This window comes from Acomys minous (assembly GCF_964271855.1).
Source record: "Acomys minous genome assembly, chromosome: 15".
In the NCBI taxonomy this organism is placed as follows: Eukaryota; Metazoa; Chordata; class Mammalia; order Rodentia; family Muridae; genus Acomys; species Acomys minous.
In genome coordinates, this window is record NC_140497.1 from 97,778,846 (window position 1) to 97,803,432 (window position 24,587).

Here is a 24,587-nt window from a genome sequence, read left to right on the forward strand (position 1 = left end):
TGAAAGCGGGGGGTTAGGAATGAGAGGATACAAGTGATAGGATGGCAATTGAGTTATAATCTGAATAAATAAAATTTAAACAAAAGAAAAACCAAAAATAAATAAATAAATAAATTTAACATTGATTCTGTGTCATTAATTTCATTAGCACACCTTACTGAAATTATATCACTTATCCAAATGCATGTCCTTCATATTAAAACTCTTTTTGTTTTGTTTTGTTTTGTTTTGTTTTGTTTCGAGACAGGATTTCTCTGTGTAGCCTTGGCTGTCCTGGACTCACTTTGTAGACCAGGCTGGCCTCGAACTCACAGTGATCCGCCTGCCTCTGCCTCCCAAGTGCTGGGATTAAAGGAGTGCGCCACTACGCCTGGCTTCATATTAAAACTCTTAAACACATTTTCCTGTGGACTACAGACTAATACATAATTAAAATATTACATTTGCTAGGTGGTGGTGGCGTACACCTTTAGTCCCAGCACTTGGGAACCAGAGAATGGTAGATTTCTGAGTTTGGGGCCACTCTGGTCTACAAAATGAGTTTCAGGACAGCCAGGGCTACACAGAGAAATCCTGTCTTGAAAAAAAACAACAACAAAATAAAACAACAAAATAAATAAATATAGGTAGATAAAAAAAAAAAAACAAAAAACACAGTAAGAAAAGTAGAAGGGGGAAAAATATCAACCCTGCTTTGAATCTTCCTGCTCAAGGGAAAGAAAAAACAAAACAAAACAGAACAATGTTAATACAGATCAGGCTGACTTTTGAATTCCAGACCTTCCTACCTCTACTTTCAAACTGCTGAAATTAGAGCCCTGTACTACCACTCCTAACCCCTATGAGTATTCAAAGACATTTTCTAAGTGCTATTGAAAAGCACTGTTATTTACTTGGGTTATTACTTACTGATTTCATAAGGGTTGATGGTCAGCTTTTTGTGAGTTCTCTTTAGCTGCTTGAGAATACCAGCAACAGCTGAGATAGCCATCTACAAACAGGTTAACACATATATATCAACATTTTGAAATCTCTTACAACATGCTGCACCATACAGAGTATAAACGGATTCTATTTCTTTCATAAAATCTCCTCCCTAAAGAAGCCCATATTTATTCTTGGTAGGAGTGTGCCCTAACCCTGAGGAGTGGAAACTCATGCAGACTCTATGGAAATCAGTGCAACAGTTTCTCAAAGATAAAACATTGTCACCTGACCCCACTCCTAGAACTCCCAAAGGACTCGACATTATAACACAAAGATTCCTGTACATCTACGTTCAATGGTACTTTACGAGCAATAGCAAGGAAATGCAATCAGCTTAGATGTCCACCAACAGACAGATAATACAAATGTGCTATATACATACAATGAAATTTTACTCAACCATAAATAAGAAAATGACATCCACAAATGGGTATGGAAATCATACTAAGTATCTCAGGCTTAGAAACACAAACACCACATGCTCTCTCTCATACAGAGTCCAGCTTCTAATTTATATAAAGTTATTTATACGACCAAGAGTATGGGTATATAGAAGTCATGATGCTGGAAAGGGGGCATGAGAGGAAAAATGATATAAAGAAACAAGGAGAAGAGGGTGACAATACAGAAGATTTCAAAGTAGAAACAGAATATTAGGTCAGGGCTTACTGGGGAAATTAACAACAACAAAAAATGCATGAAAATGCCATAATAAAATTACTTTGTATGTTATTTAAAAAAAAAAGTTTAGGGTCTGTGAGATGACTCAGTGAGCACAAGCACTCACTGCACATGCTCAGTGACCTGAGTTTGATCTGCTCCTCCAATCTATCAGTAGAAATAGAGAGAGAACCATCTCCTAAGAACTGTCCTCTCACCTCCACATGTTGCTGCAGTGGTGTGTGTGTGTGGGGGGGGGGCGTGTCTCTGGGTGTGTGTACGTGGATTAAAAAGTTAACTAATTAAAAATATATACTATCCACATTTTGGCACTGATGGGAGAAGCATAAACATTCAACTAGGAAGAATTTATTAGAACCTCTGCTAAAGGAACTGCCTTTCCTTTGTCAGGTCAATAGCAGCTCATTCTATTTTCATCAGCCTCTGGGTCTTTTGTTGACTTTCTTCCTGAAGTAGGCAAAGCCTTACCTTTCTTAGAGCTCATTTCTAAACCAAAAAGCTGAACATTTAGATTTGGCCCCCTGCTTGCAATAAAATGAAATTTTTAATTCTTTTGTTTGTTTGTTTGTTTTTGGTTTTTGAGACAGGGTTTCTTTGTGTAACAGCTCTAGCTGTCCTGGAACTCTCTCTGTAGACCAAGCTGGCCTTGAACTCACAGAGATCCTCCTGCCTCTGCCTCCCAAAAATTTTAATTCTTAAAAGTGAAACTTTCCCTATTAGTCTATAAGTTTATTCCAGTTTTGTTAAACAAACTATTATTGCTTCTGGGCAAATAGAAGATGTCAAATCACTCCTTTCAAGGTATTTAATAGAGTATATGTTGTTTATGAAGAATTTATAAAGGTAAATATTCTCAAATCCAACACAGTAACCAAAATAGAGTACATACCTTTCTAACAACAATTGCATCATGGTTGAGATTTTCAACAAAAAAACGTATGGCACGAAGAGGCAACACTCTGTCATCCCTTAGGAGCAGAGACAGAAGACCAATGCCTATGTGCTCAAATTTCCAAGGCCTGGTGGGGCAGGGGAATGAGAAGGTACATACAAATCACATTACTCTTAAAACCACTCAAAATAAGAATCTTTTCCTCTGGTGCCCCATATTTGACCACGTCCTCTGGATGGGGAGGCCTAGTGGCACTCCCCACACAGAGGAAGGATAGCAGGTATCAAGAAGAGACTTGATACCCTATGAGCATATACAGGGGGAGGAAATCCCCCTCAGTCACAGTCATAGGGGAGGGGAATAAGGGGAAAATGGGAGGGAGGGAGGAATGGGAGGATACAATGGATGGGATAACCATTGAGATGTAATATGAATAAATTAATAAAAATATTTTTAAAAACAAATTGGAAATTCCAATATTAAAAAAAAAAGAATCTTTTCTAACTTTTTTATTGCTTTATTGTCTCAGCCTCAGCTGTGATCACAGGCATGTGAAACCTTGTTCAACTTTGTATTTGACATGATATTTTTAATTTTCTCAAGAATTAAAACAAGCCTACTGAAGAACACTGCCCCTTATCATTATCCTAAACCTCCCCATGCCTCCCCCAATGTTCTAACACAAAAAATTATTCCATTAATATAATCATTCCTTTTCCCCTGTACAAAATCACTAGAGCAGTTAAGAGAAATGCTTTGATGGTTTAAAAAAAAAAAAAAGCACCTTTAAAGGAAAAAAAATTATACTTACAGATTTCTTTGCTCCACACCATCTAGTAAAGTGTTTATCAAACTTTCATAGTTCCTTTTTAAAAAATCAGATAAAATATGATTTTCTATACTACTAGACAAACATCACATAATGTAATATAAATTCAAATTCTGTCCCAATTCACCCTCCTCTTACATATTACCATTTGACCAGACTAAAGTAAGTAAGGAGAGATACTTAAAAAAAAAAGCACTAAGGGCTAGGAATAATGAACTTCCAACTGCTTCTTTTTTCTTAACATTCTCAGGTGTTTGAGGTAAGGTCTCATACTACAGGCTAGCCCTGAGCTCCTACTCCTCCAGCCTTATTTCATAAAGTATCAGCATTACAAGCATTCTCAACAAAGTTTTTCTGAGTGTTCCAAAATAAACATTAAAACTGTAAGTAGTCTTGTAATTCCAGCACTTAGGGAGGAAGAGGTAGGCAGTTCTCTGTGAGTTCAAGGCCAGCCTGGTTTATAAAGCGAGTCTAGGATAGCCAAGCCTACACAGAGAAATCCTGTCTTGAAAAACCAAACCTAACCAAAGCAAAAACAAAAACAAACAAAAAACCCAAAACCATAAGTAGCAATCTCAAACAGTTAGCAGTGCTTTGTTTGAATATTATGCTGGGTGCTGGCTACCTGAAATCAATTAAACATGCTATGTTATTTCAATATTTACAAACACATTTTAGAAATCAAGCTTGGGGGTTGTGGCTAGCATCAATATCCATAACATTTGGGATACCGAGGCAGGAAGAGCTCTTAAGGCCAGGAGTTTAAGACCAGACTGGGCAATATTGTAATTTTAAAAATTATGGTATTTTCAAAAACAGTAAATGGACATATATTAGTTATATGGCAAGCCTGAAACAGGAAGACTATGGCTTAAGTGTTTCCATGGACTTGTTCTGGTTTACCAAATCAAAAAAGTTTAGTAATATCCTATTACCAAGTTTAATCAAAAAGAGATTATTGTAAAAGCTATAAAGTAATGTGTTGAATTTGAATTTATGACTTAATAACAAAGTGTATGAATTATACTATGTTTGATACATTAGTGTCTAAAAACAATCAAAAGGAATTCACAGTGAAAAAGATACAATAATAATTTTTCTTTTGGGCATCTTTTCAACTCTATACCTAAAAGTGAAAATTCAGTCCCTTTGCAACAATCATCTCCCAACTGTTTGATTGAAATTGGTGCCCAAGTGGTAAGTTACATTTATATTTTAGAGCTAGTTAAATATTTTGTCTTAGCAAAAGGTGAATCAATTACCTTAAGGCATCAGCATTCTTCTCCTGTTGGCGCTTCTGTCCTTCTTTAATCTTTTCTGGACTAAGCAGTGTCTGACTAACAGAAGGATTCTTTGATTGTTGAAGTAATTCTGCTATTGCAGCACATGGCTTTGGAATCTTATTAAAAAGAAAAAAGCAGTTAAAAAGTAAAGTCATGGCATATACTATAATGTGGATTATTTAATTAAAAGAAAAAGGCCACTTGCTACCATCCCTGATGATCTTAGTCCAATTCTTAGGACCATGTAGATGGAGAGAGCTAACCGCTACATTTGTCCTCTGTCTCTATATGTGCCATGGTATGTGCAACACACACTCGTGTACACAACAAAGAAACAAATACAATGATTATGCTTTCAGTCCAGGTTATCAGGTTTGGTGACAAGCATCTTTCCTTTTGGACCATTTTGCCAGATCACTGATTTGGGAATTTCATTTCAAATTATGATTATGATTAATTTTTAAAGAAAAGTAATCTACCTGGTTATGGCGGTGTATGCCTATAATCAGAGCACTCAGAAGACCAAGGAAGATCAAGAATTCAAAGCCAGCCTGGGCTATAGAAGACCCTCTGTGGGTAGGCTAGTGGCGGGGAAACCAATCCTAATATAAGGACAATTTCAAAGAACAAGGGATGCATTTATAGCCACAATTATAATCCTGGTCATTAGGGTGCAAATCATAACCAACCTGAGGAAAGAAGGAACTCAGTTATCCTCACTGTTTGTCCACCCTGATGCTCTGAGGAAGTGTGAGTATGTATACTTCTTAGGTGGTCAAGAAAGGTGGCTCACACATGTAATCTCAGCACATGGAAGGTTAAGGCAAGAAGATTGCTACAGGTTTGAGGCTACCATGGTCCACAAAATTAGTCACTGACTTTGTAAAAAGTGTTTAGATGATGTTCTATTTGAGACCCAGTTAGATTCTTCTCATTCATTAAAAACAAAATACAAAAAAAAAAAACCCACCCCACTTTAATATACTGCACTTGTATGAATCTAACTAGTGGCAAATTTCCTGTGACTTTGACTCATATAGCTAACCTTCTAAAATATAATCAACTCTTTAAAAAAACAAAACCAAAAAAACTGCCATGAGGCTGGGCATGGTGGCGCACACCTTTAATCCCAGCACTTGGGAGGCAGAGGCAGGTGGATCTCTGAGTTCAAGAGGCCAGCCTGGTCTAAAAAGTGAGTTCAGGACAGCCAGAGCTGCACAGAGAAACGTTGCCTCAAAAAACTGCCAACAACAAAAAAAGCCTGCCATGTTTGGGCATGATGGTTCATGTTATAATCTCAGCATTCAAGAAGCAGAGTGAGTTTGAGACCAGCCTGGTCTACAAGGCAGGTACCAGGCTTCCCGGAGGAGAAGGAAGGAAGGGAAAGTGAGAGGAGGCAAATATGGAACAGTGGTAAATATAGCAATATTAACTGTTGTAGCTTCTTGGTAGAAATGAACCACTTAATGTTTCACTGCTATCTACAAAAGCGATCACTAAAAAGCATTAGATGGAAAGAGAAAGCAAATGTCTTTAAAAAAATAATAGCAAGCACAAATATTATTTCAGAAAAAAAGAAAGACATGGAAAATAAAAGCCAGAATTTCCACTGAGACATGAATGAACAAATAAATGGTTTGCTTACTGTGAAGTCCAAGCCAATTGTTTCATATTGTCTATGAATCTTTTCTGCAAGGTCATCAAATAGTCTGACTATTGATGGCTTTTCCAGTGACATTGCTTGGCTAAGCCCTGACGAAACAAGTGCTGGCCAAGTCTGCACAATACAGTCCCAGTCATGAAGGTTTGCCAGGCACACGCCACTGTGATTTCCAAGTAGACAATATAAGGCACCCTTTAAGAACAAATATATTTACATAGAAAATAAGAGACATGGTTGGGTTTAACATGGCATTTAAATTTTTACATTGATTATTCACATACTTACAGCTGATTTGTAAATAGGCTCACACATTAAGTGTGTTATTTTTAAAAATGTGAACCAAGTGGCGTCCATTAATGTTTTTTCTATGCCATTTAAGAGAGGGTTCACTAAAAGAATGGCTACTTAGGCAATGTAAAAAGGCTCATCTTAAGCTGGGTGTGGTGGCGCACGCCTTTAATTCCTGCACTTGAGAGGCAGAGACAGGCAGATCACTGTGAGTTCGAGGCCAGCCTGGTCTACAAAGCGCGTCCATGACAGTGAAGCCTACACAAAGAAACTCTGTCTTGAAAAAAGACTCCAGTCTTATTTTCTCTCATATATGATAATGGCCTAGAAATGTGCCACACTAAGCATTTTTAGGACCTAGTGTTTGAAATAATTTATCAAATACCAGCTAACACCAAGTTGCTAAATATGTTACTAAATATAGAAAAGCTTGGTTACTGAGGAAGGTAGAAATGAAGAAATACGCTCTGTGTGTGTGTGTGTGTGTGTGTGTGTGTGTGCGTGCGTGCGTGCGTGCGTGCGTATGTGTGTGTGTGTGTGTGTGTGTGTGAAATTGTCAAACAAGAAATTAAAAATCTTTTAAAAAATCTAGCTACATAGTTTTAACTAAGTCGAATCAGATTATTCTAATGAAGCAGGTACATTTTCTAGTAATGTCAAAATACTTTATTTCCAGATAACGAATCTAAATGGATCCCAAGCCAAATTATTGCCACTGCATATTTTAGTGCCCTCTACAGGCTCTACATAGAGTCACTGCTAGCTAACCTTGTCATCTCTAATGTTGTTCATATAAAACGTTCTTATTGGCAGACCTTCCAGAAAAAACATTCAACATTGGGGAGGGTAGTCAGCTACCAGAAATTAAAAAAGAAAGGAAATAGTAGGTCACTTGGTATCAGACTCAAATATCCATCTCTGACACTGTGATACAAAGAAGATATACAGACTATATAAAAGAACGGATTGTTCTAATAAAGCTTTACTTCTAAAGTAACTAAGCCTGGCTTATAGCCTATTCAATTCTGTCTTACAAATTAACTTCCAGGAACATGCCTAGTGCTCATTTTAACCCTATCCAGGAAGTTGGCACTGGTGAATGTCTTCTTTCTGAAAGGTCTCTTTATTGACTTCTGTCTGATCCTCTCTTTTCATGGCATCTCAGTCAGTTTTGCTGTTTGACCTCTAAGTTTTCGTTTTATTGTGAGATGGGATCTTACCATGTTGCCCAGGCTTGCCTTAAATTCTTAGGTTCAAGACATCTCCCACATCCCATATAGCCATTTATACAACCCAGAAGCTTATTGATGGAAACTCACATGCTTTAGTCACCTCATATTTAACCATTAAGTGCTAGCTTTTCACTATCCTTAAAAAAATCTATCAATTAATATACTTATAAAGATTTATTTATATTTCATCTCTGAAATGCCTCAACTTTCTTTTTCTGCTTTGATCTGTTGTTCAAAATAACCTTATTTCTTCCTTTCACATTGGTTATACTACTGAATTTACTTTTCATAGGGGCCTGAACCCTGTATTTTGTCATAACACAGATCATGGTGAAATGTTCTGACATTTTCACCTTATACAAATTTAAGATATGTGATAAGCAAATACAAAACACCATATTAACTGCAGACCCTGAACAACAGACATATGGGTGCATATTGTAGAAGTTAAAACAGAACCCATACCTTGAACTGCTGCTGTGTGACATCCTGTCTATCAGGTCGTAAGAACTCCAAAACCAAGGGTATAATATCTCTGCAACAGAAGTTATATGCTCCCAAAGCAGCAAAAAACGTTTGCTGAGCCTTGTTTCTGACCTGGGGAAAATTGATAAGGGTTTAATAAGATGCCTAATGAAATATAAAAACAAAGTGATGACAATTTAGATGTTTTTCTAAATAACATAAAACACACACCTAAAAAAAAGTAAGGGTATGATTATTAAAAGGAAAATAATACATGCTTCTTATTGACGAAAGGATGTGGAACGGCACTCCTAAGCAAAAGCTTACTAAAATGGCAAAAGGAAAACAGCAGACACTCTTAAGTCACAGTTGATCAAATTTCCTATGCCAACATATAGGGAATTATCAAGTTAGAAGGAACTGGTATATACAAATCTTGTACTTTCTCTGTTCTGTGTGCTAGGACATAATCTTTTGGTTGCATAGACTGCATGCAACTCCCTGAAACCTGAGCAATACACGCATAAGGAATTATATAGCCATTCCAGATTAGCCTTCAAATTTTCATAAATAAGAGCACCATCTCACTAGCACAATCTCTAATATTTAAAAGAGAGAAACAATTTAAGATGCATATGCCAGTAATACCAGCACTTGAAATTAAAGTAGATTAAAGTTCACAGCCAGTCTGGCTAATAGCAAGACCTTGCTGGAAGAAAACACAAGGCTCTAAAGAGAAATAATTAGCCAGGGATAGAGGTACACAGGGCCAGGTTGATCTACAAAGAGAGTTCCAGGATAGTCAGGGCTACACAGAGAAACCATGTCTTGGAAAAGGGGTAAGGTAAGAAATTACACTACAAATATAAATGTTTTTGCACATTAAGGCAAACTTTGAATCTTTTGTAATTTGAAAGGTATTTCCAATGGCACTGGGGCTGGGGGTGCTAGATTTAATTCTGATTCTCTTGTTTCCTTTGTTTGTGGCCCTACATGAGGGACTATTTAAACTCTAAAAGAAGGATATTTAGATTGCATGTAACAAAGTGAAAATATGGAAGAGTAGAAGCTCACCTGACTGTATGAACTTGTTGATAGTCGAAGAAGATCTCTGATCAAATCTTGATGTATTCTTTTGTACTCACAGCCCTCAACAGTTAGTGTTCGCAACTTTAAAAAGAAATAATATAAATCAAATCTGGAAGTTTTTACTAAAAGTCCATTTAATAGTGAAAAGCAATCACTGTAATTATCTCTTAGAACGTGGCCTCTTGAAGTGATTATAATTCGACACTTGCCTCATGCTGCAGCATCACCCTGTCAATTAGTAGTGCTCTGATGTGTTGCTTTTTTCCATGGAGCTGGAAAACAAAATGTAAACATCTCAATGTTTTCACTAAGTGGCTTCAAAAATGAATTCTTGAATTCCCTAATAAAAACTTCCCTCAAAACAAGGGGCAGAGCTAGTTACGGTGGTGCATACCTTTAATCTGAGAGGTGGATGGGTCACTGCGTTCTAGGCCACACAGGTCTATATGGACTGACCAATTTCAAAACAAAACCAACAAAAATACAGACAACAAACAAAGACCTAACAACAACAACAACAACAACAAAAAGCTAACTCCAAACCATACCAAACCTCACACCAAGAAAATGGAGCAAAAGCAGCTGCCGCCCATGCCTGGAACACTGAAGTTAACCCTGGGACCTACGTGTTGGAAGTTTAGGACTGGCTCTTGCAAGTGGTGCTCTGTCCTCCACTCTCAGAGACGCATGCCCCCCCCCCACCCCACACACACACAAACTCAACAACAACAACAAAATAGAATTCTTGTCCTGTATCATATTAGTCACAGTCCTCCAATGCTTGTTCAAACCCTTCTATGTGTTCCTTAAAAGCCTTGACTCGGCCTTTTTCACCTAGATTCTAACTGTGACAGAACATTTTAATATTCAATAAATACTCTTTCATTTATTGAAATTAACCCCATCCTAACTTTCAGTCAGGTGTGGTGTCTCATGCTTACAATGCACATGCCATTTAGTGGATCTCCATGGCTGAATATAAAACTGGAGAAGTTTTTTACAACATAACTGTTGACCTAATTTACCTCCTAGCACTCTTCTACAGCCGGCCACAACAGTCCCATCTACTTTTCAGATGCTCTTCCATCTCCAGTGTTTAGCACAGGTAGCACACATGGATCTCGAGACTCAACTTGAGTGCAAGTCTGCTAGAGAACACTGCTAGAAACAGCTGGACTTTTCTTTGCCTATTTTTCCTTCCAAGTACCGAATACTTGGAAGAGGCGTATACTGATCCTCACATTGAAACATTAAATCAACACAAGAAATGTTTTTCCTCAGAGTCACATGAAGTTCATACCTGTGGGCAATCTTCCTTTTTTTTTTTTTTTTTTTTTTTTTTTTTTAAAGTTAGGGCTTCTCTGTGTAGCCTTGGTTGCCCTGTATTTGCTTTGCAGACTAGGCTGGCCTTGAACTTACAGAGATCCACCTGCCCCTGCCACCCTTACTGCTGGGATACAGGCATGAGCCACTGGGCTCAGCTTCCTCGTGTTTTTATAAGATAGCCTGAATGCTACCAAGCAAATCCTTGCACGGATACTTAAGTTATTATGGAGAGTAACAGCTGTTAATACTAAATAAAATATTTTAAACTTAGGGCCTCACATATACTAAACAAGCACTCTTCAAGTAAACAACAGTCCTAAGGAAAAAATGCATTTCCCCCTACAATCTGTTTGATATGTATCATGCTTAGAATCATCACACAATATTTTTTTCTTTTTTTAAAGATGTATGTATGTATGTATACAGTGTTCTGCCTGCATGTAACACCTGCAGGTCAGGAGAGGGCACCAGATCTTACTATAGATGGTTGTGAGCCACCATGTGGTTGCTGGAAATTGAACTCAGGACCTTTGGAAGAGCAGCCAGTGCTCTTAACCTCTAAGCCATCTCTCCAGCCTCCCCCTTTTTTTTTTCTTTAAAAGTCAAATATTTTATCATTTATATAGTAAGAATTTTAGAGAGAAAAAAAAGAACAGTGGTTTCATGCAATATTCTTAAAGCTACTACTATAGGGCAAATTTCCTCTAAAAACAATAATCCTCAAGTCAGGGCTATTATATATCTTCTCAAAACAGTAATTCAGAATTTCAGGTGAAAATACTGACCCGATTTTCCATTGACTTTTTTACTAAGTTAAAGCTTTTCCATCGGGAGTCAAATTCATGTTTATGAGATCCTTGGAACTGCAGAAGGTCTCCAATAATCTGTAAAGAATTTCAACATTTATTCAGAAGTCACCAGTCAAGCCTAAGAACACTGACAATGATGGAGGTGTGGAGCCACTGCTACCTTTATGATGAGAAACAATGATTTGGTATCGTCTTCTGAATTATCAAGTATGTGGTCTAAAGTAGGAAAAGAAAAAAGTTTTAGCTAATATCTTAAAGTATTATATAAACCCAATCTGCTGCTTAAAGAAAGGGGGAAAGGCAATATTCTCCCTATTGCAACTAAAAAAAGACAAAGTTTAAAAAAAAAAAAAAAAGCACACCTGCCATAGGCTATAATTCTAAAGCTTAGGAATACAGGGAAGTTATAGGCATATATACTTACTAAGAAGTTTCCTTATGACACTAGCAATTACTTCTCGGTGATTCTCTCTGGAAAGATCTATTTAAAAAACAAAAATAAAAAGAGAAGGCATTTTAGACATAGAAAAGGCTCTGATTTTATTTCAGTTTTTAACAACAGTTAAAGGCTTTGCTTCTAACTTAGTGGTTGAGTATGACAAAGACTAACACTCAAAAGCTGCATGTTTAAAGGGTCTAGCGTAAGCATGGGATTGAGCACACACCTGTAACTCGAACTCATCAGAGCGTAAAGTGGAGATGACAGATGGTTCTGGATTAGACTGGTCTACAAAGCAAGGCCCTATCTCCAGTGAATCCATAAATCAATAGACAAATGTACATGGGCATGGTGATTCACATCTGTAATCTAGGACTTGGGACAAAGACGAAGGAAGAGCGAGAACTCAAAGATAGATGGAGCCACAAATATTGGTCTTAAAGAACCAAAATAAAATTATTATTTATGAAATCTTTTGTCACGAAGATGGGGGAGAGATGGGTCAGGGGTTAAAAGCACTTGCTGCTCTTATGGAGGATGTGGGTTCAGTTCTCAGCACCCACAAAGCATCTCATGACCAACTATAACTCCAGTTCCAAGGGATCTGACATCTTCTGACTTTCAAGGGAATGTGATGCACACCTATACATGCAGAAAACACGTATACACATCAAACGTGATACACACACACACACACACACACACACACACACACACACACACACACTTTTAAGATAGGGGAGAGAAGAAAAAAACACTGCTGTGAACATTTCAATGGCCCTAGCTACTAATTAAGAGTCCACAAGGACTTAGGATTCTCTGAAGTTATGGGTGACCCAAATACAACATGTAGTTATAACTTAGAAACTAATGTATAAAACTAATTCTATTATTAACCTATCAGTAAAGAAATTTACTGAGTTTCTATTAAGGTCATAGTCTGAACTTTATTTCTTTTTTCTTTTTCAAAGACAGAGTCTCTCTGTGTAGCCTTGGCTGTCCTGGACTCACTTTGTAGACAAGGCTGGCCTCGAACTCACAGCAATCCACCTGCCTTGGCCTTCCTAGTGCTGGGTTTAAAGGCATGTGACACCACACCCGGCTCTGAACTTTAAATTAGTATGATAAAACATGGTTTGGGGGAGACAGGGTGCTGGGCATTAACCCAGGGCCTAGGGCGTGGTGTATATGGCCTTTATCACTGAGCAACATCCCGTGTTATTTCACAAAATACTAATACAAAATTTAAGGGTTAGGGTGTCAATGGCAGAGCACTTGCCTATCTTGCTCATGTCTTCAGGTATGATCCCCAGCACCACTTCAAAAACTTAAATTGAATTAAACTCACTGGATGGAAAGCTACGAAGATCATTAGAATATAAAGACCATAGTATTCTCATTCACATTAAAACCATGGCTTAGCTAGTAAAGGTCTTCCCATAAGACTGATAACCTGAGTTTGAGTCCCTGAACCAACACAATGGAATGGGAATCCACTCTAGCAAGTTGTCCTCTGACCATGGAATGTACATATACATACACAAATAAAAAATTGTTCTTTTGAGTAAAAAAAAAAAAAAAAAAGAACATTATATATGCTTTGTTGGTGTGCAGGCAATTCTACTAGCCTGCCCTCAGAGGCCTTTAGGGTCCTAACGAACATCTTCTGTCATCACCTGTGTCTTATGTCATGACTTGCCAGGCACCCAGGATATAGCCTGCCTGCCCCTCACCCCTCACTTCCTCAGCTTCTTTCCCTTTGTCCCCCTGGGGTGCCTCTTCCCCCACTTTCTTTCTCTCCTCTCCTTCCTTGTACAATAAATTTTCTTATAACAAATATGCTGTGGGCTGGAGAGATGGCTCAGTGGTTAAGAGCAATTGCTGCTCTTCCAAAGGTCCTGAGTGAGTTCAATTCCCGGCAACCACATGGTGGCTCATAACCATCTAAAAATATGATCTGATGCCCTCTTCTGGCCTGCAGGCATACATGCAGACAGAGCCCGCATACATTAAACACATAAATAAATCTTTGCTAAAAACCCACAAATATATTGCATGGAGGTGTATTTTACAACAATATATAAAAGCTTACCTCTGAACACAGAAAGCAATTAAATTTACTGAGCCAACTTCTGCTGTTTTTTGGGTTTTTTGTTTTTGTTTTTGGCTTGTTTTTTGTTTTTGTTTTTGTTTTTATTTTTCAAGATATGGTTTCTCTGTATAGCCTTGGAATCACTTTGTAGACCAGGCTGGCCTCAAACTTACAGAGATCTGCCTGCCTCTGCCTCCCAAGTGCTGGGATTAAAGGTGTGTGCCACCACCGCCTGGCTCCAACCTCTGTTATTTACTGGCAATTCCTTATATAACAATTTCTAAAGCCAGAGGCTGAGAAAGGAAGATCTCTATGAATTTGGGCATAGCCTGGGTTACATAGTGAGGCTCTGTCTCAGAAATAAACATAAACATCTAGTTTCTCCAGAGAGAAATAAAATTATTATTGCATAATGAGTATATCATATATACTCCAAAGAATCTAAGAGCTGTAACTGCAAAAATACTCCATTACACAGATAGCCTCTACAGATTCACTTCAGTTAGCATTCACATACCATGTTCCAGTCCAGTGTACAATTTTGTTTCCTCTAAGGACACCATACTTGGTACCCTGTATAAAAACAAGAGCGCCTGCATTTATCAATAATATCAACACAAAAGGCCAAAGGAAAAAGTCTCATTGTTACAAAATTTAAATTAAAACAAAGCTAATGCCCTTTTAAACAAATTTCTACTCTCCAGTGCCGCTGTTGTTTTGGTGAGAAGCTTATTAGCTAACTTAAAGAAAATGTTAATTTAATACCTTCAAGGGAAAAAAATAATCTCTCAATGTACATTATTTTGATAACTAAATATTCAAGCAGAAAAGCTTAAATTCACTAATTTATACATTTATACTTCTCCACAAAGAAAGTCCAGCTTCATATTGCTGAAGCACCTAAAACAACACACATGGTTCTCTAGATAATTTTAACTCTTTCTCTTTAAACCAGCAAAACACTGTAGTAAAATACTGTTTCTAAATTGCTATGTAGAAATACTAAACTTTAACTAAAGATCAGTCACAACCCAGGCATAGTGGTCTATAACCCCAGCACTCTGAAGGCTAAGGCATATCAGTGTGAGTTCAAGGCCAGGCTGGGGCTACATGGTAAGCTTCAGGCCAGCCTGGACCAAAAAATAAAACTATCTTAAAAATACCAAAAAGCTGCCCAAGCAGACCCAGCTAGTTAAATTCAACAAATGGCTGACAGTTACCATTAGGCAGATTTACAAGAACACGTTTTATAGGAAAATAAAGATTTATACATGTGTGTGTGTGTGTGTGTGTGTGTGTGTGTGTGTGTGTGTGTACACCTCAGTTTTCAAATTTTCATGCAAGACTTGGTTCAATAGCTATTCTAATAAAAAGAGAAGATATTTTCTAAGATGTAGAACATACGTATAAGTGGAAAGGAACCAAAGTGTGAACAAATGCAACACATGGCTACATAATAAACAAAAACTATTATGACCTAACACTAATGAACTTGCAACAAGTATAATGGGGAAGGAAACACCGCTTTTAAATCAACATACCCGCAAGAGTGCCCCACAAAGCAGCTAAATTCAAAGCATTATCTCCATCCTACTCTCTGACTTACAAATCCTGATCGTAGCTAGTGACTTCAGAGCACTGACATACCCAGTTCCTCAGCTATGCTGCTCACCCTAACTCAGAGCCTAGGAGAGCAAATCTAAGAACCAAGCCTATACAATATAAACAAGGAATGGTTTTTTTCACTAATGTACTTTAAGATTTGTTAACATTTTATAACATAAAATGCTAATTTGATCTTTTGAGATTTTCTAGAAGTTAGCTTTCTTTCTATGGTTTCAACCTGTGACAAAACTTGCAAATTTCAGCATTTTATTAACTTTTCATGATCAGAAACAAATATGTATCCAAAAATCGCAAGTCAGTAAAGTATAAGAAACCCAAAAACTTCGTTTCTACTGAAATTAGCTGTCAGCACTAAGTAGGAAAGAGCAATGACGAAGAGCGAGGGAGCGATCACCACCTTCTTGCTAGAACATGGCAAAGGGTTTGTTTGTCATGGCTGCTATATGATACAGAAACCACTTCACTGCTGATACAAACCCACTACATGTATAAAGTAAAAGTACAACTCTACTTTGTAGTGAGTACATCCTCACTACCATATAATACTAAGTATTTCCACCAGTCACACTACCTTAATAAGATTAAAATTAATACTATCAAAGGAATGCAGAGGCATCACAGTCAGTAAATGCACAAGCTTGCTGCACGAGGCTGTGAGGTCAGGCCCCAGCACCCAAGTAAAAAGATGAATGTTGTGGCACAGGGGCCTTCCGGCCAGCCATTCCAGACAAAGCAAAAAGCCCAGGCACAGGGAGAATGATAGGGGGAAACACCCAACAGCAACTTCTGGTCTCCACATATGTCCCTCCACGTGCAGACACATAAAACACATAAACTACACACACAAAGGCTATCACTTAACAGTCTGGAGTGTTTCGTTATATACATTCTAACATCTATTGTATTTAAAAACAAGTAAAACCTGAAGAGCCTGAAACTAATTTTTTAAATCTATGTGAATTCTGAATTGCTTTTCTATCACTTATCCTGCATTGTTTCATGGTCTGTTGGCTAATATCAAATAGGGAAAAAAAGCTACCTTGTGTAAGATTTTTAATTATTTAAAACTTAAAAATAGTTTATTCTTTTCTGACTTTTGAAACACAAATTAACATACAATTTCTACATCATCATCATCATATATATGGTACTTAATTATATTTAAACTTTAATTTTGTTACCCAGAATTACCTTTTATATTCATTTATCTAAGAATCAACTTGAATTTGATCTCTTTCTACCTATCACAAATTAAACTCTAATTGATTTGACATATTTCACAGTAAATGTTTTGGAACAAGTATAGAGAGTTTTATGCAGTGGCACATGCCTATATACCCAAGAAGGTGAGGCAGGAGAATCACCTCAAGTTTAAGGCCAGCCTGTGTTACATAAACAAAGCAAATAAGCAAAAAGTAGTAGCAGCAAAATCTACAATTTAAGTTTCATGTTCCCTGTATAAAGTCCATTTGGCTCATTGACTCATTCATTTTAGAAGTTATTACCATTTGTCTTGAAAACTACACACAATTCTGAAAAACAAGTACAGCACAACAAACTATAAGCAGTTCTGTGTGTTAATAATAATGGAGTAAAATTAGTTCTACTGTTCCTAGACCAGGAAACCCAATTTATAACAAAACACCTAGTTCCACTAGATAGCAATCTTCTTATAGTTAGGTAAAATTAGAACAGTTATCACTGGTGGCAAACAGAGGGTGCTAGAAAATGAAGAAATGACGAAAACATAAAAGTAAAATATACAAAAGTGTGTACAAAGACTGAATCAATTGTCATGAAACAGGCACAAACAATATTATACACAAGTCTTCCAACTTGCCTTCCCAAGAACCCTCCCCACTTCTGAATAAAAGAAAAATATTTGAAACCAAGCCACTGGCAGGCTTTTCCTCCTTGATGTACAAGTGTTTCACAAGAGACAGTTGGCCATTTCTGTGTACCAGCATTCTGAATTGAAAACAAATGGAAATAACACAACTGAAAAACTCCTCTACTCTACCATGTGAACAGAGGGCTGCTAAGAGAAACTTTACACACTGGAGAATAGGTTTTCATGTCTGACACACAAGGCTTTATGAAAACAATCAGAAGGTGAAATAAGGAGAAAACAGGGTTACTCACCGTGGAGTAGTAACTGTTTCCTTTTCTGTGTGCAGCTTCCCCAGCAGTGCTGGGTAGTTTCCTGGAGGTGCCAAGAGAGGTTAGCTAGCCCTGCCCCTCATTGTACGCACAACACATCCTTTCACACATCAATGAAATGGTCTCAAGCTCAGACGGCAAGATTTTATTTTATTTTTTTGAGTGGACAGTTAGTAAAATTTGAGATCTCAAAGATTGATTTGACTATGGTGTAACAGATCAGAGGAAAGGGGGACAAAGTAAAAGAAGTATTCTGAAATGAAAATGGTGACTCCTCTACCTTGAGTAACCCTGTTTTTAGATGTTAGTTTCTGCATCCTGTAATAGCTGGTTAGACCTAAAAGATTATAACAAAGTGGACTGAAAAAGGAGAAAACTGAGGATTTCAGGATGAAAGGCAGTGTCCACAGTTCCTGTGGGACAATGGAAAGACATAACTCACTTTCCCATCTACACAGGCGGTGCTGTGGCAGCAGTGCCTCTTAAAGTCCCTGGAGCAAAGAAGGGAGGGGTTCCATTCTCAGATTCATTCTGCAATGTGCGGCTTCAAGTGTAACTGCTAACACTTGAAGTTGTTTTAAGCTCTATAGAAAACCTTCTTAGCCTTATCATGTGTATGCTTTGATGCTCAAAGTTTTAGGGAATTACAGGTATTTAGTGACCCCCACATTGCTGCATCCTTTACTTCTATACTTTGAATGTTGCTTTTTGTATTTGTGTATCACTCATTGCATAGCAAAAAAAAAAAAAAGTTCTGCACTTAGTAGCCCTAATAGTGGAATTAAAATCATCATATAAACGCCACTAGAAACAAAGCTATTTAGAAGTAAAGTGAGCTTCTGGTTTTCATCACAGTTTTCCAGAGGCCAAATACGATCTCGCCAACAAATACAGAAAGCAGACCCAATACTGAGTCGGACACTAAGTGCAACAGAATATGAAGCATTTTATATAATCAAAACTTAGATGAAGAATTTAAGTACAAATTGAAAAATACTTCTTGAGTTACTAATCGTTCCCAAAATTGATCTAATGTGGGTTCCTCTCCCTCCCTTGGTTTTTTGACATACGATTTCTCTGTGTGGCCCTGGCTGTCCTGGAACTCACTCTGTATACCAGGCTAGAACTCAAGAGATCCTCCTGCCTCTGCCTCCCAAATGCTAGAATTAAAGGCGTACACCAACCACCACTATCCTGCTGATCTGGTGTTTTAACACCTGAGACTTTACAATAACACACTCGGCACTATGCTGCACCCTATTCTCTCCACGTGTGGGCTCCCCCCATTCCCTACAGACTAAGAGTCTACCTCCGTGCTTCTGTCCTCTCTCAGCTTTAACCCGCTGACAATTTCTGTGAATTACACTCTATTCATTCTTCACACTCAAAAGTGTCACAGGATGGAGCCACTGATTTACCTTTTTGTTGTTGTTCATATCAATTTAGATTTGAGTGATTCTTAACAACTATTTTACTATAGGAAAATAAGCATTTTAGAAGTTTTAAAGGCTATTTTTTAGTTTCGGATTCATTCATCTTCTGCAATAAAAGTGAAAATGATGCACACAGAAAATAAAAGCACATAGTTGTAGTCCACATTTTTGGATAAAGACAATACAAATTATCACTGGAAGATTCTGTTAGCTACTTAAAAGCCAATGGAAACTTGTTTTGGTTTTTGTTTTTTATTCCCACTTAGTAGATAAGAGCACTGGCTACTTTTTCAGATGACCTGGATTTGATTACCAGCACATACATGCACGATAGTTCAATGTAGTCTTGTAACTCCAGTTCCATGGAGATCTGATGCCCACACATATAAAATAATAAAGTTTAAAATTTTAAGTTCCTGATTGGCAGTTTAAATCAATGAGACGTTCCCTTGTTTTTAACTCTAAATAACATAGTTATTATTCTGCATATATATAGAACCCATTTTTTAACATGTAAATTGTTCTATGATTTTAAAAACTGTATATTCAATGTTTTATATGATTTCACTATATCTTACATTAAAATTTTACTACAAAAGTTAAGGTGCTGTTTCCACTTATCCCTATCTTTCTTTTTTTTTTTCCTGAGATAGCTTCACTACAACCAGGCTCAAATATTTCCAATCTCCCGCCTCAGCCTCCAGAATGCTAAAATTTCAAGCAGGAGCCATCATGCCTGGCTAAATCTGAAAAACCTGAAGCATAAAACTTTTCAGTCTAAATTCAACTTCTGGTGGAAACTCTGTGAGTAGAACTCAGTGTCAATTCTAGAGTTTAAATAGTACTGTCTTATATTATATGGCATGTATTAATATACTCATTTGATTAGTAAAAAGCATCTCATTATGTTTATCAAATTGGCTTTCTAATAAGCAAGTATAGAAATTTTTCTCGAGGGAGAAAGACTGCAACAAAATCTTGTTATGCAGCCCAGGCTGACCTCAAACTTGCAATTCTCCTACCTCAGCCTCTCTGATTCATATGTGAACCACTGAATCTGGTTTATAAGAAACTTTTGTCATGATGAAAGTTTACTTCAAAAGAGAACACTTAGCCAGGCTTGGTAGCTCACACCTGTAATCCCAATATGCTGGGGGCTTAAGGTAGAAGCGCTGCTGTGAGTTTCAGGCTTTGCCGGGGCTACAGAATGAGACAATCTCAAACAAAAAAATAACCCAATCAATCAACCAAACAGATAATCCCAGGAATAAAGATAAAGACTTGCCTCAATTCACTATGATGTACATGACAGAGCTATGTGCCAAGATGAGCTACAAGGCAAGCGCGGAAGCCTCAGCTGGACATTTACCATTGTATCCCAACCATCAAAAGACACGTTTGAGCTCTTAAACAAATTACTTCATCAAAAAAAAGAACCCAACACTTCCTTGTCAACACTTTCTGTAGAGCTCTGACACACCCAATTTGATAAATAATGAAATAGCACTTTGTGTGCTATACAAGGATTGTTTGTACAATATGGTACAGGATTAAGATCACTGGAGAGAAAAGGCTCAAAGGGCTCTCATTTTTAAAATTATTTGAAAGTTAATCGTTCTTAACAAAATGAATATTGGTAAAATTGTTCTTGCATCCAACTACAAAATAGATGAGTTCTTGAAAATCTAAATTTTTTTCAAAGACTCAACAAGTTCTTAAATTTAAAACAGATTTTTCCCTCCTAATATTAAATTACTATTTCTGCCAGGTGGCAGTGGCCCACGCCTTTAATCCCAGCACTCGGGAGGCAGAGGCAGGTGGATATCTGTGAGTTCGAGGCCAGCCTGGTCTACAAAGTGAGTCCAGGACAGCCAAGGTTACACAGAGACCCTGTCTCAAAAAACAAACAAATAAATAAATAAATGAATAAATAGTAATTATATTACTATTTCTAAACTTACAACTCACATTTCAATGATAAGAAATTTTCTTAGGGTGAAATAATAGGCAGTATGTTTTGGAAAATATAACTCCAAATGGCTATATGAAATATGGTCATGCCAGTAAACACTTTTCCTGAAGGTTTTTAATGAAGGGTGGGGCGTGGGGGGTGGGGGGTAGACAAGCAAATGGATTCTCCCATTCCCAATTTTTAAGAGTGTCTGGCTACTACTCATTTTTTAAAAGATATAATCTTCATTAGCTTTCTCAGCAATGAGATAGATGCTAGGGGAAATCTGCAATAATGAGCCCAGCCACTAACTCGTCATGCTAAGCTTACATGTGGTGCTCACTTCATAGCACCCCCACTTTTCACAGAACCCAGGTGGCAGCACCAACAATAGGTTAAATGTTCTACACAATGTACCAAAAAGCAACAATGAAGAAACTGTTAGTAAAAACACTCATCTACAGGATCCTAAGTCAATGCTAACTGCTGGCAAATAGGGTTTGTTTTATTTGCTTGTTTAATTTTTTTTAAAGAAGAGTATTAATCTTAAATGAAAACTTCCTAACTGTTGTTTTTACATGACTAAAATCTAAAGATATTCTATCATGTTATCATACAAAAATCTGGATAAAGCTTATAAGAATTTCATAGCCATAAATTATAGCTTAGGTTTGTTTTTTTTTCCCCCTAAGAACTACAAATATGAAAGGTTAAATAATTCAGAAACAATATCAAGAACAAAAACAGTAGCCCATGAAGTGAGTAGTCAAATGGCAAAAGAGTAAAACATGTAGGGGTTTTTTTTGGGTTGTGTTTTTGTTTTGTTTTGTTTTGTTTTTACTTACAAGTTAGTAACTGGCTCTCCTTTCAATGGAGGTAGGAGGTTTCCTGAGCCAATCAAGCAGTTGTGTACTATAGTCAGACTCTGTAGAATATCATCTCTAGACAATACAAAAAATATTGTCATATTATAGAATATACCTAATTCACTTTTAACAAGACTTCTAAAGTCAGTGAGGAGACCAAAAACTTTATTAAAATGTCATGAACACACAAATAATATCAGTTTACCACCTACTGGCACAACACAAACCTATTTACTGCTAATACTACGCCTACTTATACTTAAACAGACTTTAAATAATTAATCACAAGTAGAAAATAACTACACTCAGAGAAGGAAATTTTAGTTTAATTTACTAAATACAACAATCACTACCACTAACAAGAAGAAACAATGGGAATCATGTCTGCCTTACTTTAGCTTTTACACATGGAATTGAGAAAAAGAAAAAAATCTAGTTACATATGTGCTTCCAAAGAGCAATTTAGCATACTGTTAGTCAATCAGATTTCTTCCTCCAAGTTTACCCTTACTTATAACTTATTAAAGGTTTCTGGCAGCTGGGAACAGTGGTGCACACCTATAATCCCAGCACTGGGGGAGAGGCAGGTAACTCTCTGTGAGTTAGAGGCCAGCCTAGTATACAAAGTAAGTCCAGGACAGCAGAACTACAAGAGAAACCTTGTCTTGGAGGGTAAAAAAAAAAAAAAAAAAAAAAAAAATCAAACTATAAAAAATGCCTAATAGACTCATTCTATGTTCAGTAGAGGAACAAAGGCCTTTCCTTTGAAAGAGATTCACCTTACCTATGCTTTCCAAAATAAGTAAGGGAAATTGCTAGGTACATATGTGTTTTTTCCAAAATACTGGGAGGGTAAGGTGGGAATTTGGGAATTAGTTTTTCTATTTAAAATGTTTAGGTGGGCTCAGTGTGGTGGGTATATGCCTTTACTCCCAGCACATAGGAAGCAGAGACAGATGGAGCTTTTGAATTCCAGCCTGGTATGCATGGTGAGATTCTGTCTTAAAATAAAAACAAAACGGGGGGGGGGGGGGAGAAAATATAAACAAACAATACCAAAAATCAAAAATGTTGGGGCTGAGATTATTAGCACATGACTCTCCGGCATGCATGACTTCCTGAGTTTGATCCCTAGCACTGTACAACCTGGGCATGATGGGACATGACTATAATCTAGCACTTGGGAAATGGAGGCAGGAGGGTCACAAGTTCAGGGCCATCTTTGGCCACCCTTTACTATAAGAGGTCTTATCTCAAAAACCGAAAATAAACAACTGACAACCACAAGAACAGTTTAAATGTTGATAGATTTTGTTACACAGTGTCCAATGTTTTTCTCAGTATATTTAATGCAATTTTTTAAAACACTGAATATGTTATGTATCATAGGGCTAGAGAGGACTCAGAAATTAAGGGTACTTGTTTCTCCTGCAGGGACCAGGTTCAGTTCCCAGCACCCACATGGTGGCTCATAAGCAACAACTGTAAGTTCTAGGGAATCCAAACCCTTCTTGTGATTTCCATGGTCACTAGGCATGCACACAGTATAAACATGTAGGCAAAACACTCATACACATAAAATAAACCTTTAAAAGAAGATTTTTAAAAGAGGAAATATATCCATCAGACACAAAGGTTGGGGAGGGGGTCAGGCATGGTAGCACATGCCTTTAATCCCAGCACTCAAGGAGGCAGAGGCAGGTGGATCGCTATGAGTTTGAGGCCAGCCTGGTCTACAAAGTGAGTCCAGGCTACACAGAGAAACCCTACTCAAAAAACCAAACAAACAAACAAACGTTGGGGAGGCACTGAGGTTTAAAAAGTACTAACCTAGACATTTCACGTTCTCCATCCCCACAACACTGGAGTTTGGTGAGCTCAGGTTGAAGAAAGCAGTCTAACAAATAGAAGGCGAAAGAGACTTCCTCTGAAGAAGGAACATGCCACTGGATCCCCAGATTCCACAAATCTCCAGGCTTACCCCAGTCCTAAAAAAGAGAAGCTTTACACTAAGTGGTAAAGTTGGAGAAAAACATGTATATATGATATTGCTAAAAATAGACACATAAATAATAAGCCAATATATGCAAAGAGACTCATGAAAATATCATTATTCCTTTATTATTACTCCTGAATGTCTCCCTAAAAGTCATTTAATGTGCATTTATTGTAGGAGAGAAAGCAAGTTTAGATGAAACTAGATAGTTTAAGGACTAAAATTATATATAACTATTGAGGTTATATACGACCACTGTAGAAAGGTAGGAAACTACCCAGGCATGGTGACGCACATCAGCTATCACAGCACAGGAGCAGCTGACACAAGACGATCACCACTTCCAGGCCAGCTTAGGCTATTATATAGCAGGAAGGAAGGACAGATTTAGCTCCATGACAAGTTAAAAAGCACAAGGCTAATACATTTCAATAACAGTTTTAAACAACGTACTTTAATATAAAGAACTGGGGCTGGAGA

General features: G+C 37.3%; 1 protein-coding gene across 4 annotated transcripts in view; it reads right to left on the reverse strand.

The window, feature by feature from the left end:
• PSME4 (proteasome activator subunit 4) overlaps positions 1-24,587 on the reverse strand; it is a 108,835-nt gene that overhangs the window by 32,891 nt on the left and 51,357 nt on the right. For all 4 annotated transcript variants that reach the window (XM_084760719.1, XM_084760720.1, XM_084760721.1 and 1 more), the window contains 14 exons: positions 23,942-24,099; positions 22,091-22,186; positions 14,593-14,648; positions 11,969-12,025; positions 11,705-11,760; positions 11,521-11,619; positions 9,619-9,681; positions 9,395-9,490; positions 8,321-8,452; positions 6,318-6,527; positions 4,652-4,788; positions 3,372-3,425; positions 2,558-2,687; positions 910-991 (listed from right to left, as the gene is read on the reverse strand). In XM_084760719.1, coding sequence (XP_084616845.1) covers positions 910-991; positions 2,558-2,687; positions 3,372-3,425; positions 4,652-4,788; positions 6,318-6,527; positions 8,321-8,452; positions 9,395-9,490; positions 9,619-9,681; positions 11,521-11,619; positions 11,705-11,760; positions 11,969-12,025; positions 14,593-14,648; positions 22,091-22,186; positions 23,942-24,099 — 1,426 coding nt within the window. The remainder of the gene's footprint in view (positions 1-909; positions 992-2,557; positions 2,688-3,371; positions 3,426-4,651; positions 4,789-6,317; positions 6,528-8,320; positions 8,453-9,394; positions 9,491-9,618; positions 9,682-11,520; positions 11,620-11,704; positions 11,761-11,968; positions 12,026-14,592; positions 14,649-22,090; positions 22,187-23,941; positions 24,100-24,587) is intronic.